The sequence below is a fragment of the Chiloscyllium plagiosum genome, unplaced genomic scaffold, assembly GCF_037043375.1.
Source record: "Chiloscyllium plagiosum isolate Xiang-an unplaced genomic scaffold, Cpla_swu_hap1 HiC_scaffold_13, whole genome shotgun sequence".
Lineage (NCBI taxonomy): Eukaryota > Metazoa > Chordata > Chondrichthyes > Orectolobiformes > Hemiscylliidae > Chiloscyllium > Chiloscyllium plagiosum.
In genome coordinates this window covers 6,873,300-6,886,525 of record NW_028270151.1, presented here as the reverse complement: position 1 = coordinate 6,886,525, position 13,226 = coordinate 6,873,300, and the positions used below count along the sequence as shown (strand labels likewise).

General features: G+C 41.4%; 1 protein-coding gene across 5 annotated transcripts in view; it reads left to right on the top strand.

Annotated features, from left to right (window-relative positions):
* Positions 1-13,226, top strand: part of xrn1 (5'-3' exoribonuclease 1) — a 129,591-nt gene that overhangs the window by 81,309 nt on the left and 35,056 nt on the right. For 4 of the 5 annotated variants that reach the window (XM_043702782.2, XM_087993309.1, XM_087993308.1 and 1 more), the window contains 4 exons: positions 1,905-2,037; positions 10,018-10,087; positions 11,384-11,606; positions 12,906-13,037. In XM_043702782.2, the coding sequence (XP_043558717.2) occupies positions 1,905-2,037; positions 10,018-10,087; positions 11,384-11,606; positions 12,906-13,037 (558 nt within the window). The remainder of the gene's footprint in view (positions 1-1,904; positions 2,038-10,017; positions 10,088-11,383; positions 11,607-12,905; positions 13,038-13,226) is intronic. The other variant, XM_043702784.2, reaches the window with a different exon arrangement.

Here is a 13,226-nt window from a genome sequence, read left to right as displayed (position 1 = left end):
TAGCTATTTGAAGCAATGGAAGGGAAAAACAGGCAAGGATGATCCTTTCAGTTGTTATGTGTTGTTGGATGGTATTTAATGACTGTGGAGAAGTATTTACTCAACATGGCTGGGACACTTTTCAATATTATCCTGCAATTAAACCTCCTGGAAATGTACACTGCGAAGTTATGTTTCCTTTGGCATATTTCCATATTTTGCTATTTGCATCTCATCGAAGGCTAAATCAGCAATGTGCTTCCAAATGAATTTTTAAAAATACAAGCCACTGATAAATTCCAGTCTGAACTTAGACAGCTCTGTAAATGGATGTTTCACAGATTTTGCACTAAGAATAAGAGTGAATGGGCAAGGTAAAGTTAGCAACAGATCAAAGTTGGCATGCTGAGCTACAAGCAGACAACTACAGGTGGAATGAAAAGCATAAATAGGAGAACCACTCATTCAGGTAGCAGTTGTCAGGGGAGATAAAATGACTAGTTGGTTTCATTGATATGGCTTCCAAAAACTTAAGGGTTCCATTCACAATAAAGATCGGCGGGGTAGCATAAAACAACAATATATCCTAATATTTCTCTGAGATCTCTGGTACCATGCAATGTCTTGTTCCAGAGCTGTTGGTACAAGTAGCCCATCAAGATCTGTTAAGTATTGTAGAGATCTCTAGTCAGAAATTCCCATATAATGACCAGGGGCGGGCTCAGCAGTTAGCAGTACCGCCTCGTAGTGCCAGGGGCCCTGGTTCACTTCCAGCGTCGACTGTCTGTGTGGAGTTTGCACATTCTCCCTGTTTCTGCATGGGTTTCCTCCGATAGTCCAAGGATGTGCAGGTTAGATGGACTGGCCATGCTAAATTACTCCATAGTGTCCAGGGATGTGCAGGTTAGGTGGATTAGACATGGGAAATGCAGGGTTATGGATTAGGGGGTGGTACTGAGTGGAATGCTGTTTGAGGGGTTTGTGTGGTCTCATTGGGCTGAATGCCCTGCTTCCACACTCTAGAGATTCTATGATCAGTCTTGCTAAGATGGAGGAGGAGAAAGTGAGGACAGCAGATGCCAAAGATCAGAATCAAAAAGTGTGCTGGAAAAGCTCAACCAGTCAGGTAGTATCAGAAATTATGAAGAGCTTATGCTCGAAACGTTGACTCTCCTGCTCCTTGGATGCTGCCTGACCGGCTGTGCTTTTCCAGCACCATATCTTTTGACTAATATGGGGAGGGGTTACTGTGGAGATGTCATCATAATAATTAATGGTCAGCCCCATGGGTTATTTGCCTTCACTGTTCTTGTGACTAGCATATTTGGAGCATTGGTAGAGGCCTGAAATTAGGTCTCCAGTCCATTCTCTTGGTTGGGATAATCACCTAATAGGAAACCTAAATCAGTGTTCTTGCTTATCTTTGAATTTACCAGGTGGCCAATCCCTACTTCATGTATATCTGTTGATATGACTATGATTGTACCTCGTGCCTGCCAGCCAGTTGTTTACCACTGGGCCTTCTCCAATGTCCATATTACTGCAAATGTAAGAACTGTGCAACCCTTAACTATGTCAAAATGTTTTATTCTGAAACTGATGAACACGCACCATCAACAGGCTTATGAAAAGTGACAAGGAGGCAGGAAGTGGGAAATATACATGTGTTATTAGGAACAAGCTTGCGCCTGGGATAAGTTCAGACCTAGGTGAATGATTTGAACAAAACTTGATGACCAAAATATGCAAGCACTGAAGTAGAATATACTGGAGTCTTCCTGGGCTTTTGGAAGTTTGCAGCTTTATTATATTCCTGAATAAAATGTGTTGGATTTGCTTTTCCTTTATATAAATTAAATAGCATTTAAACATTTGGGAATTTTCAAGGTTTTCTTTTCTTTCTAAGTTTTTATTTCCCTACACAGCCTCTGGAGCAGCAGCATGGTATAGTGCCAGACAAAGATGCAGAGTACCTTTTATTTGATCGTGTTGTGAATGTGAGGGAGGACTTCTCTGTTCCTGTTGGTCTTCGAGGAACCATCATAGGAATGAAAGGAGGTGAATTTTAAGAAGCATTACATTTAAAGAAAGTTAAAAGGCCATGAGTTCAGATGGAAGAATGCTTACCTTGATGTATTGTACTGAGCATGTTTTAGGCTCAGCTGTTTTTGATCTGCTCCAAGTTCAATTTGTTCAGGCCAGAGATGGATTCTCTTCACTCTAGGCTGTATTTATGGGAAACAAGTTGTTGTGACCAAATGCCACTCTAAGACTAACTTATTGTTTTGAGATGTGGTTGTCTGCAGTAAAGACAGCATTTGTTGCCCATTCCCCAATGCCCTTGACCTGAATGGCTTGTGAGACCACTTCAGAGAAACAATTAAGAGTCAGTAACATTCCTGTGGGTCTAGGGTCATATGTAGACCAGATCAGGTATCAATGGCAGATTTCCTTCCCTGAAGGACATCAGTGAAACAATTTTTATAACAATTGATAATAGTTTAATGAACTAGTTTTCACTTTCAAATGCTACCAGCTCCTGTGGTGTGATTTGAATCTCTGTCCCAAAGCATTAGCCTGGGCCTATCTATTTCTAATCCAGTATATCATCATCTTCTCCATTGTAATTCATAATGATTCTCTTTATAGAGATGTTGTCTACTGCTTTAAGTCATTTTGGAACCAAAATTAAACATTTTATCTACCTTTAAATACTTTTCTTTCTGACTTCCTTTAAATTCACAATTATATTTACTGCATGCCTTAGATGTGGAACAACATTTTGGCCAAACTATATACAGAATTCATTTGATCAAGCAATATTTGCTTTTATTTATTCATGGAATGTGGGTGTTGCTGGCTGGTCCAGCAATTATTGCCCATTCCTAGATGCTTTTGAGAAAGTGCTGATGAGCTGCTGCCTTGAACCTCTGCAGTCCATGTGCTGTAGGTGGACCAGCAATGCTGTCAGGAAAGGACAAAGTCAGAAGTCACACAAAACCAGGTTATAGTACAAAGGGTTTATTTGAAGAATTCAGCAATGGTAATCCCATTGAATGTCAAGGGATAATGGAGCGATTCTCTCTTGTTGGAGACAGTCACATCTGGCATTTGTGTGATTTGTAAGCTGCGTGTCACTTCTAAGGCCAAGCCTGGATATTATCCAGATTTTGCTGCGTTTGGAGGTTCACTGCTTCAGTATCTAAGGAGTCACAAACAAATCATCGGTGAACATCCCCACATCTGATCTTATGATGGAGGGCAGGTCATTGAAGCAGCTGAAGATAGTTGGGCCAAGACTCTGATGAAATCCCTGTAATAATGTCCTGCACCTGAAATGATTGACCAGCGATAACTACAGGAGAAAGTGAGGTCTGCAGATGCTGGAGATCAAAGTTGAAACTTTATTGCTGGAACAGCACAGCAGGTCAGGCAGCATCCAGGGAACAGGAGATTCGATGTTTCGGGCACAGGCCCTTCTTCAGGAATCACTACAACCATCTTTCCATGTGCCAGGTTGATACCAATCAGTGGAGAGTTTCCCCCTTGATTCCTGAATCAATGGTGCTGGAAGAGCACAGCCTGACATTGTCTGTAAGCTCTGGCAGTTCAGGCAGCATCCGAGGAGCTTCAGCAAAATCGACGTTTCGGGCAAAAGCCCTCCAATTTCACTAGCACTCATTTGAATTGGGGCTGAGTGAGCCTGGCAGAAACCAAAATCAGTATTAGTAAGCTGGCTATTGCTGAGCAGGTGCTGCTCGATATAGCACTGTTGATGACATCTTGCATCACATTACTGATGATCGAGACTAGACTGATGGGATGGTAATTGGTCGGGTTAGATTTGTCCTGCGTTTTGCATACAGGATGTACCTGGGCAACTTTCCACATTGTCAGGTAAATGGCAGTGTTGTAACTGTACTGGAACAGCCTGTCTAGGTTGCAGCAAGTTCTGGAGCACTCACCTTCAGTACTATTGTCAGTATGTTATTAGGGCCCACAGCCTTAACCGTATCTAGTGCCTACAGCTGTTTCTTGGTGTCACATGAAGTGAATTGAATTGACTGAAGACTGGCATCTCTGATGCTGAGAGCCACTAGAAGAGACTGAGATGGATCATCCACTTGGCATTTCTGGCTGAAGGTTGTTTGCAATGTTTTCAGTCTTTCTGATGTGGTGGCCTCCCCCATCATTGAAGATGGGTTTATTTGTGGAGGCTCCTCCTCCAGAGAGTTGTTTAATTTTCCACCACTGTTCATGACTGGATTTGGCAGGACTGCAGAGCTGAGATATGATCCATTGATTACGGAATGATTTACCTTGTCTATTGTTGCTTAAGCTGTTTGACATGCAAATAGTCCTGTTTTGTAGCTTCACCAGGTTGACCCCTCATTTTAGGTATGCCTGGTGCTGCTCCTGGCATGCCTTCTGGCTCTCTTCATTTGACCACAGTTGATCCCTGGTTTGATTGTAATGGTAGCGAGGTTGCAGATTGGATTGGAGTATGACTCAGCTGCTGCTGATAGCTCAAAGCTCCTTGTAGATAGTCATAAGCTAAATCTATTCAAAATCTGTCCCATTCAGCACACAATGTGATGGAGGGTATTCTCTATGTGAGAGCATGACTTAAGATATAGGAGCAGAATCAGGCCATTCGACCAATCAAGTCTGCTCTGCTGTTCACTCATGGCTGATATATTTCTCAAACCCCAATCTCCTGCCTTTTTCCTCTAACTCTTGATCCCTTTGCAAATTATGAACCTATCTATCTCTGTTTTAAATACGCATATTGGCTTTGCCAACAAAGCTGTGGAGGCCATGAGTACTATAGATGCACCACCCTCTGGCCGTAGAAATTCCACCTCATCTAAGTCCCTTTACTCAGAGGCTGTGCCCTTGGGTCCTAGTTTCTGCTACCAGTGGAAACATCATCTTCACATCCACATCTTGACTTCCTGTCTGAAAGGACTGTGCGGTGGTCACTCTTACTGATCCTGTCATGGACAGATGTATCTCTGGCAGGCAAGTTGGTGAGGATGAGGCCAAATATGTTTTTCCCTCTTGTTGATTACCTCACCACCAGCCACAGATCCTGTCTAGAAGTATGTCATTTAGGACTTGATTGGTTCAATGAGTGGTACTGCTGCCAAGTGACTCTTAGTGATGGACATTGAAATCTCCACCCAGAGTAGATTTTGTGCCCTTGCCACCCTCAGTGCTTCCTCCAAGTGTTGTTCAACATTGAAGCACACTGATGGATCAGCTGATGGAGAGCAGTAATTGGTAATCAGGAAGTTTCCTTGCCCAGGTTTAACCAAGTGAAACGAGAGTTTGTGTTGTTCAGAGTTATTGTTGGTCTACCATCACAATTCTGTCCTGACTGTATATCACTGTGCTGCCACCTGTGTTTGGTCAGTCTTGCTGTTGGGATATGGCATACTTAGGGATGGTGATGGTGGTGTTTAGGTCATAATCACACTGACAGAATCAGAGCTTACAGACAATGTCAGGGTGTTGCTTGACTAGTCTGTGACAGAACTCTCTCAAGTTTGCAAGGTTTATGAAGGTTTGTAGCTCAGGTTGAGGTTTAGGGTGTAGGTTTGCTCGCTGAGCTGTAGGTTTGATATCCAGACGTTTCATTACCTGGCTAGGTAACATCATCAGTGGCGACCTCCAAGTGAAGCGAAGCTGTTGTCTCCTACTTTAGGTATGTCAGGAATAAAAGAATGACTAGGGTAGGAATAGGTCCAGTCAAGGATAGTAGTGGGAAGTTGTGTGTGGAGGCTGAAGAGATTGGGGAGACACTGAATGAATACTTTTCGTCAGTATTCACTCAGGAACAGGACATTGTTGCCGATGTGAATACTGAGTCACAATTAATTAGAATGAATGGCTTTGAGGTATGTAGGGAAGAAGTGGAAATTCTGGAAAGGGTGAAAATAGATAAGTCCCCTGGGCCTGATGGCATTTATCCTAGGATTCTCTGGGAAGCAAGGGAGGAGATTGCAGAGCCATTGGCCTTGATTTTTATGTCCTCGTTGTCTACAGGAGTAGTGCCAGAAGACTGGAGGCTAGCAAATGTGGTTCCCTTGTTCAAGAAGGGGAGTAGGGATAACCCTAGTAACTATAGGCCGGTGAGTCTCACTTCTGTTGTGGGCAAAGTCTTAGAGAGAATTGTAAGGGATAGGATTTATGAACATCTGGATAGGAATAATGTGATCAAGGATAGTCAGCATGGTTTTGTGAAGGGCAGGTCGTGCCTCACAAACCTTATTGAATTCTTTGAGAAGGTGACTAAGGAGGTGGACGAGGGGAAAGCGGTAGATGTGGTGTATATGGATTTTAGTAAGGCGTTTGATAAGGTTCCCCATGGTAGGCTACTTCAAAAAATAGGGAGGTATGACATTGAGGGTGAGTTGGAGGTTTGGATTAGGAATTGGCTGGCTGGAAGAAGACAGAGGGTAGTAGTTGATGGTAAAGATTCATCTTGGAGTGCCGTCACTAGCGGTGTTTCGCAAGGATCTGTTTTGGGACCATTGCTGTTTGTCATTTTTATAAATGACCTGGAGGAGGGGCTAGAAGGTTGGGTGAGCAAGTTAGCGGATGATACGAAAGTCGGAGGAGTTGTGAGGAAGGATGTGGCAGGTTACAGCAGAATAGAGATAAACTGCAGAACTGGGCAGAAAGGTGGCATATGGAGTTCAATGTAGCTAAGTGTGAGGTGATTCACTTTGGTAAGAGTAACAAAAAGATGGGGTACTGGGCTAATGGTCGGATACTTGGTAGTGTGGATGAGCAGAGGGATCTTGGTGTCCATGTACACAGATCTTTGAAAGTTGCCACCCAGGTAAATAGTGCGGTGAAGAAGGCATATGGCGTACTGGCTTTTATTGGTAGAGGAATTGAGTTCCAGAGCCCTGAGGTCATGTTGCAGTTGTATAAAAGACTCTGGTGCGGCCGCATCTGGAGTATTGTGTGCAGTTTTGGTCGCCATACTATAGGAAGGTTGTGGAGGCACTGGAACGGGTGCAGAGGAGGTTTACCAGGATGTTGCCTGGTATGGTAGGAAGATCGTATGAGGAAAGGCTGAGGCACTTGGGGTTGTTTTCATTGGAGAAAAGAAGGTTTAGGGGTGACTTGATAGAGGTGTACAAGATGATTAGGGGTTAAGATAGGGTTGACCGTGAGAACCTTTTTCCACGTATGGAGTCAGCTATTACGAGGGGGCATAGCTTTAAATTAAGGGGTGGTAGGTATAGGACAGATGTTAGGGGTAGATTCTTTACTCAGCGAGTCGTGAGTTCATGGAATGCCCTGCCAGTAGCAGTGGTGGACTCTCCCTCTTTATGGGCATTTAAACGGGCATTGGATAGGCATATGGAGGATAGTGGGCTAGTGCAGGTTAGGTGGGCTTGGATCGGTGCAACATCGAGGGCCAAAGGGTCTGTACTGCGCTGTATTCTTCTATGTTCTATGTTCTTCTATGTTTTATGTACTTTCTATTTATATGTTTGTCCTGGATGGGGGTTGCTGGGGTTTGCGGTGATGTCATTTCCTGTTTGTTTTCTGAGGGGTTGATAGATGGCATCTAGATCTATGCATTTGTTTATGGCGCTGTGATTGGAGTGCCAGGCCTCTCGGAATTCTCTGGCATGTCTTTGCTTAGCCTGTCCCAGGATAGATGTGTTATCCCAGTCGAAATGGTGGTTTTTTTCATCCGTGTATAGGGTTACGAGGGAGAGAGTGTCGTGTCTTTTTGTGGCTAGCTGGTGTTTTTGTATCCTGGTGGCTAACTTTCTTCCTGTTTGTCCTGCGTAGTGTTTGTGGCAGTCCTTGCATGGAATTTTGTAGGTGATGTTGGTTTTGTCCATGGGTTGTACTGGGTCTTTTAAGTTTGTTAGTTTTTGTTTGAGAGTGTTGGTGGGTTTGTGTGCTACCAGGATTCCGAGGGGTCTTAGTAGTCTGGCTGTCATTTCTGAAACTTCTTTGATGTATGATAAGGTGGTGAGGGTTTCTGGCTGTGTTTGGTCTGCTTGTCGTGGTTTGTTCTTGAGGAATCTGCAAAAAAAAATACAGTGCGCAGATTCCTCAAGAACACCAGGATACACGAACACCAGCTAGCCACAAAAAGACACGACCCTCATAGCCCTACACACGGATGAAAAAAACCACCATTTCGACTGGGACAACACATCTATCCTGGGACAGGTTAAGCAAAGACATGCCAGAGAATTCCGAGAGGCCTGGCACTCCAACCACAACACCATAAACAAACGCATAGATCTAGATGCCATCTATCAACCCCTCCGAAAACAAACAGGAAATGACATCACCATAAACCCCAGGAACCCCATCCAGGACAAACATATAAATAGAAAGCAGGAGACAACAGCTTCGCTTCACTTGGAGATCGCCACTGATGATGTTACCTAGCCAGGTAATGAAACATCTGGATATCAAACCTACAGCTCAGCGAGCAAACCTACACCCTATCTCTCAAGTTTGGCATTAGCCCCCAGCTGTTGGTAAGAAGAAGAAGAGCTTTGCAGGATCAACAGGGCATGGCATTTCCAATTGGTTCCAGGTGGTCCAGCCCATTTTATTTATTATTGGATACTTTCTAGTGGTCATTACAACTGGCTTGCTAGGCCATTTCAGTGGGCAGTTAAGAGGCAACCACATTGCTGTGGCTCAGGAGTTCCATGTTGGCCAGACATGGTAAGGATAACAGATTCCTTCCCTATAGAACATTAGTGAAACAGATGGGTTTTTACAGCAATTGATATAGTCATCATTAAAACCTTAATATTTTCATTGAGTTCAAATTCCATTGCCTTGTTATACCTGGGTTTTCTCGACATCACCTGGGACTCTGGATTAATAGTCCAGCAATAATACCATTAGGTCATTCTCTCCCTGTTAATTGGAATTCTCACTGATTAATTTCTCTTTCTTTTAACATCTTTGCAGTATATATTTATTTTCTTTCCTGTTCCTTGCTATTTCTATTGGATCCTCTTCCAAACATTTTTTCCTCCCTCTGGCTATGGCCATAAAATATCATTCCCAATTGGTGTTAAATGCTCCAATTGTTATTAGTGAATTCATCCAGACATATCCTGAAGCTTTATAATTGTAGTATCCCATAGGTTTACACATTTTATCCCTTCCTGGTCCCCTTCTCTTGCCTGCTTTATTTTAGCTCTTGCCTCAAGCTGTTCCTTCCATTATTTATTCACACCTGATCCTAACAACATTGTACTTTTGCTAGTTTTTATACGATGATCAGACATTCATATGATCATATTGCTATAGATGTTACTTTTCAGCATCCTACATAAATTTAGTTTTTAAATTGCCATCTTCTGGAATTCTTAACCCTCTTTCCTGTGTATTTTTTTCTTGATTCAGAGTAACAACATATGGAGTAATCATTTAATATGTCTTAAATTTGGGGAATTTTGTGTCTTGATTGAATTAGCGTTTTAAAAAAAATTAATAACAAACAGCGGGACTGCTGTAATTTTTGGTTAGGATCAGACAATCTTATCAAAGTACCTCAAATAAAAGCAAAATACAGTGGCTGCTGGAAATCTGAGGTAAAAGCAGAAAATGCTGGAGAAACTCTTCAGATCTGGCAGTATCTTTGGAGAGATGCTCAGTGGTGTTCCAAAGAGGTCACATTGGACTTGAAATATTAATTCTATTTTTGTCTCCAAAGATGGTACCAGACCTGCTGAGTTCTTCCAGCATTTTCTGCTTTCATTGTCAAAGTACCTGTTTTCCCACATCCTCCACCCACTGCTCCTGCCACCATTTTTGTGCTTTGTAGTGGTCAAGATTTGATAAAGTTCTGTTAGAATTGTCTTGAACAAGTTAGATTCAAAACCATCCTCATTTGAGACTAAAACTATATGTACCTTTATTTATTGAGTAACTAAAATGTAGACATTTTTTGCCAGGTTGTTAATGTATTCATTTGAGGTATGTAACCATTCTTTTCATAAATGTTTTGAACTTGTCTGCTCTGTTATGTAGCTGAGAGAGAATCTGATGAATCTTTTGAAGTGTTATTCGATGAGGAATTTCCAAGTGGACTTACCATAAGGTTTGTATTTACTAACACCGTTGATTCTTTAGGGAAACTTATACATTTACTATTTTCTTTGTACAAGTGATTAGGAATACATTTAGGGTTTTATTAAAAGCTTTTACTAAGAAATTGATTTCTTTAATGGAAATATAAGTGAAAATTGACTTTGCCTTTTTGATGAATATAATTCAACATGGAGTAGGTTTGTTTTCTGATTTTATTAATAAAATGTGGGGGCGCCTGTTATGAAGACGTGGGTGTACTGTACCTTTAAGAGAGTTAACAGCTCGCAGAACTACCTGACAGCACCAAGTGTTCTGAACAAGATACAGTGTAACATGTGGTCCAGCAGCTAGTATAGCTGGTTGCTTGGAGACAAAAACAAATTTGAATTAGGCCAATTTAAATCATACCCCAAAAAACAAACCTATTTACAATCAAGTTTGAATTGAGTATATTGACAATCTTAAAAGCCAGTGACACAATCCGATGCTTTGGGGGGGGGTTCTAAGGCGGGGAATATTGAACAGTTGGGAGAGAACTGCCAAAAGACCAACAGATGTAGACTGCTAGTCAGAACTGTCTGAGATGTGAGTGTGTGTTGCTGGAAAAGCACAGCAGCTCAGGCAGCATCCAAGGAGCAGGAAAATCAACGTTTTGTGCCGGAGCCCTTCATCAGGAATCAGTGTTTCCTAATGAAGGGCTCCCGCCCAAAACATGGATTTTCCTGCTCCTCAGATGCTGCCTGACCTGCTGTGCTTTTCCAGCAACACACACTCTCAACTCTGATCTCCAGCATCTACAGACCTTACTGTTTCCACTGACTGAGAGGTAGCTATCTAGAGGATTTTGCTCAGAGAAGAATATCAACACCGATCTGGAGAGCAAATCTGCTAAAAGAAGATTCGACAGCTGGCTGGTTTTGAAATTTGAATTTTTCAGTAAATTTTACTCAGGGGTTTTATCGGGCTAGTACTATAGAAAGGAAAGTAAAAAATAAGTTAGAGGAAGGAGCTGTAAATAGTTGTTAGTTAATTATTCTCTGTTATACTTGGTTTCATAAAGTTGTTAATTTGTACTTTAAATAGTTCTTGGCCTCTCGAATTTTCACAGATTACTGCACGGGATAAATCTTTTCTGTGTTGCTGATTTAAATTAAGCAGAAGGGTTTACCCTATGTCGTAACAGTGCTCGTGTTGTTGCATTTATTGTCACAGTTTGTTAGCACTTTGAGAAATTGGATGTGTGACTCGAAATAAGAATTAGGCTAGTTCAAATTTGAAACCATTGATGTATTACATTTGCTTTTAGATGCTCTTCTGGCAGAGGTTATAGACTCCCAAAGTGTGCCTTAATCAATCTCAGTTATGGGAACCGCCTGGAGTTTGGAGGCCAGAAAGCAACAGCATTGTTGAAGCCTCAACCAGCACCTATACCTCAACATGCTATGTATCCTTCCTCACAGTCTGGTGCTCAGAAAGTGTCAACAGGAGGCCTGAACCACTCCCCACGCTCCCTCTTTGTACCAACACAGGTGAAGAAACATGAATATTAATGAAATAAAAACAAAGTGCTAGAAAAGCTCACCAGGTCTGGCAACATCTGTGGGAAGAGAAACAGTTAATGTTTTGAGTCTGATCACCTTTCTTCAGAACTTCTGTCATTTTTAAAGAAATTTCAATATGTCCATCGTATACAGTATTTCACTTTCTTAAAAGATGTTAATGAACTGATTTGACCAAGAACCAAAAAATACTGCAGATGCTGGAAATCTGATCTGCCTGTAAAGCATGTAGGACAGTACTGCACTGTAAATCAAATCAAGTCAAATCTGAAATGCTGGAAACACTCAACTGGTGAGCTGTTTTGTTGCAGGGAAAAAGTGAATTTGTAAGTGTAGATAGATGGTTCATTACAAGGATTGGTGAAGATTTTGGTTAATAATCTACATGAAAATGTTTGACTCACCCATCGTTTGAACAAATCTCCTTTGCCCTCGTTGAGTGGTTACAGCCTTTTGTAAATCCACAAACCTCTTGATTTAGTGACATACTGTTGATGGAGTTGTGTTGAGATTTACTCACCATGCTGGAAGAAACATTACTTGAGTGGTTACACTGACATGCTTAGCCACAGTTCAGTAGAAGTCAGTTTGCATCAGCATTTATCAGTTACTCTAACTGACTGTTCACAATCTGCACTTCCCTCTGTTAGTGTAACCTTTAGTTCTCTTGTCTTACATGTTCATTTATTTGCCTCAGTTCTCTGTGATTCCAAGTTCCACATTCTAACTATATTCTGGCTGAAGACATTTGTCCTGAATTCGTTAGTTATGACTGCCCAACTTATATCTATGACCCCTAGTTTTGGTCTTCCCCAAAACTGGAAGCATTTTCTCCGACTACCCTAATAAACACTTCCATAATCTTGATGTCAGTCGGGTGACCCCTCATCTGAATTAGTTATGCCATGAAAATAAAGAGTAAAATGGGTCTGAATCTGTTTTGGAGTTTGTAACCTTATATTAAGTCAGCATGAATGTACTCTTTACATTTTGTGTCAGGAAGTTTGTTTACAAAGGTCACGTAGACCTCAGTTGCTATGAACTCTCAAGATTTTAATTGACCGTTGCCAATTATGAAGGTCACTGGAATGAATCTTAAACATATTAATGTTTAATATGTTGGTGTAGAATTATATAGTCCAAATTTGGACAGTTTGTTTTTTAATTATTATGAAATGCTGATGTAGAATTACATGATCCAAATTTGGACAGAGGTTTTATATAAAGAATTTTAAGGGGTGCTGTACACTTGTGAATATTATTATTTAGCAGCTGAGTGGAAGACAACTGTACCTCAGGGCAGAAAATCAGAAGAATCATGTTAACCATCAAAAAGCAAATGGACCATCTAATTTTCATCAAAATGTTGAAAACCAGCACCAAGGAGGATCTGCTAAGATGGTAGGGAAGATGTTAATTATTTGAAGCTGTTGTTTTGTAGTTAATAGACTTTTAAAAAAAAATAGATTAATGAGTTTTGCACTGCTAATGCTTCTGTTGCCATACCCCTACCCTGATTGTGCATGTCATGGATTAACAAAGTTCTGCATTTGCCCCAAGTAGGGAGAATAGAATATTTTTGCTATGTAG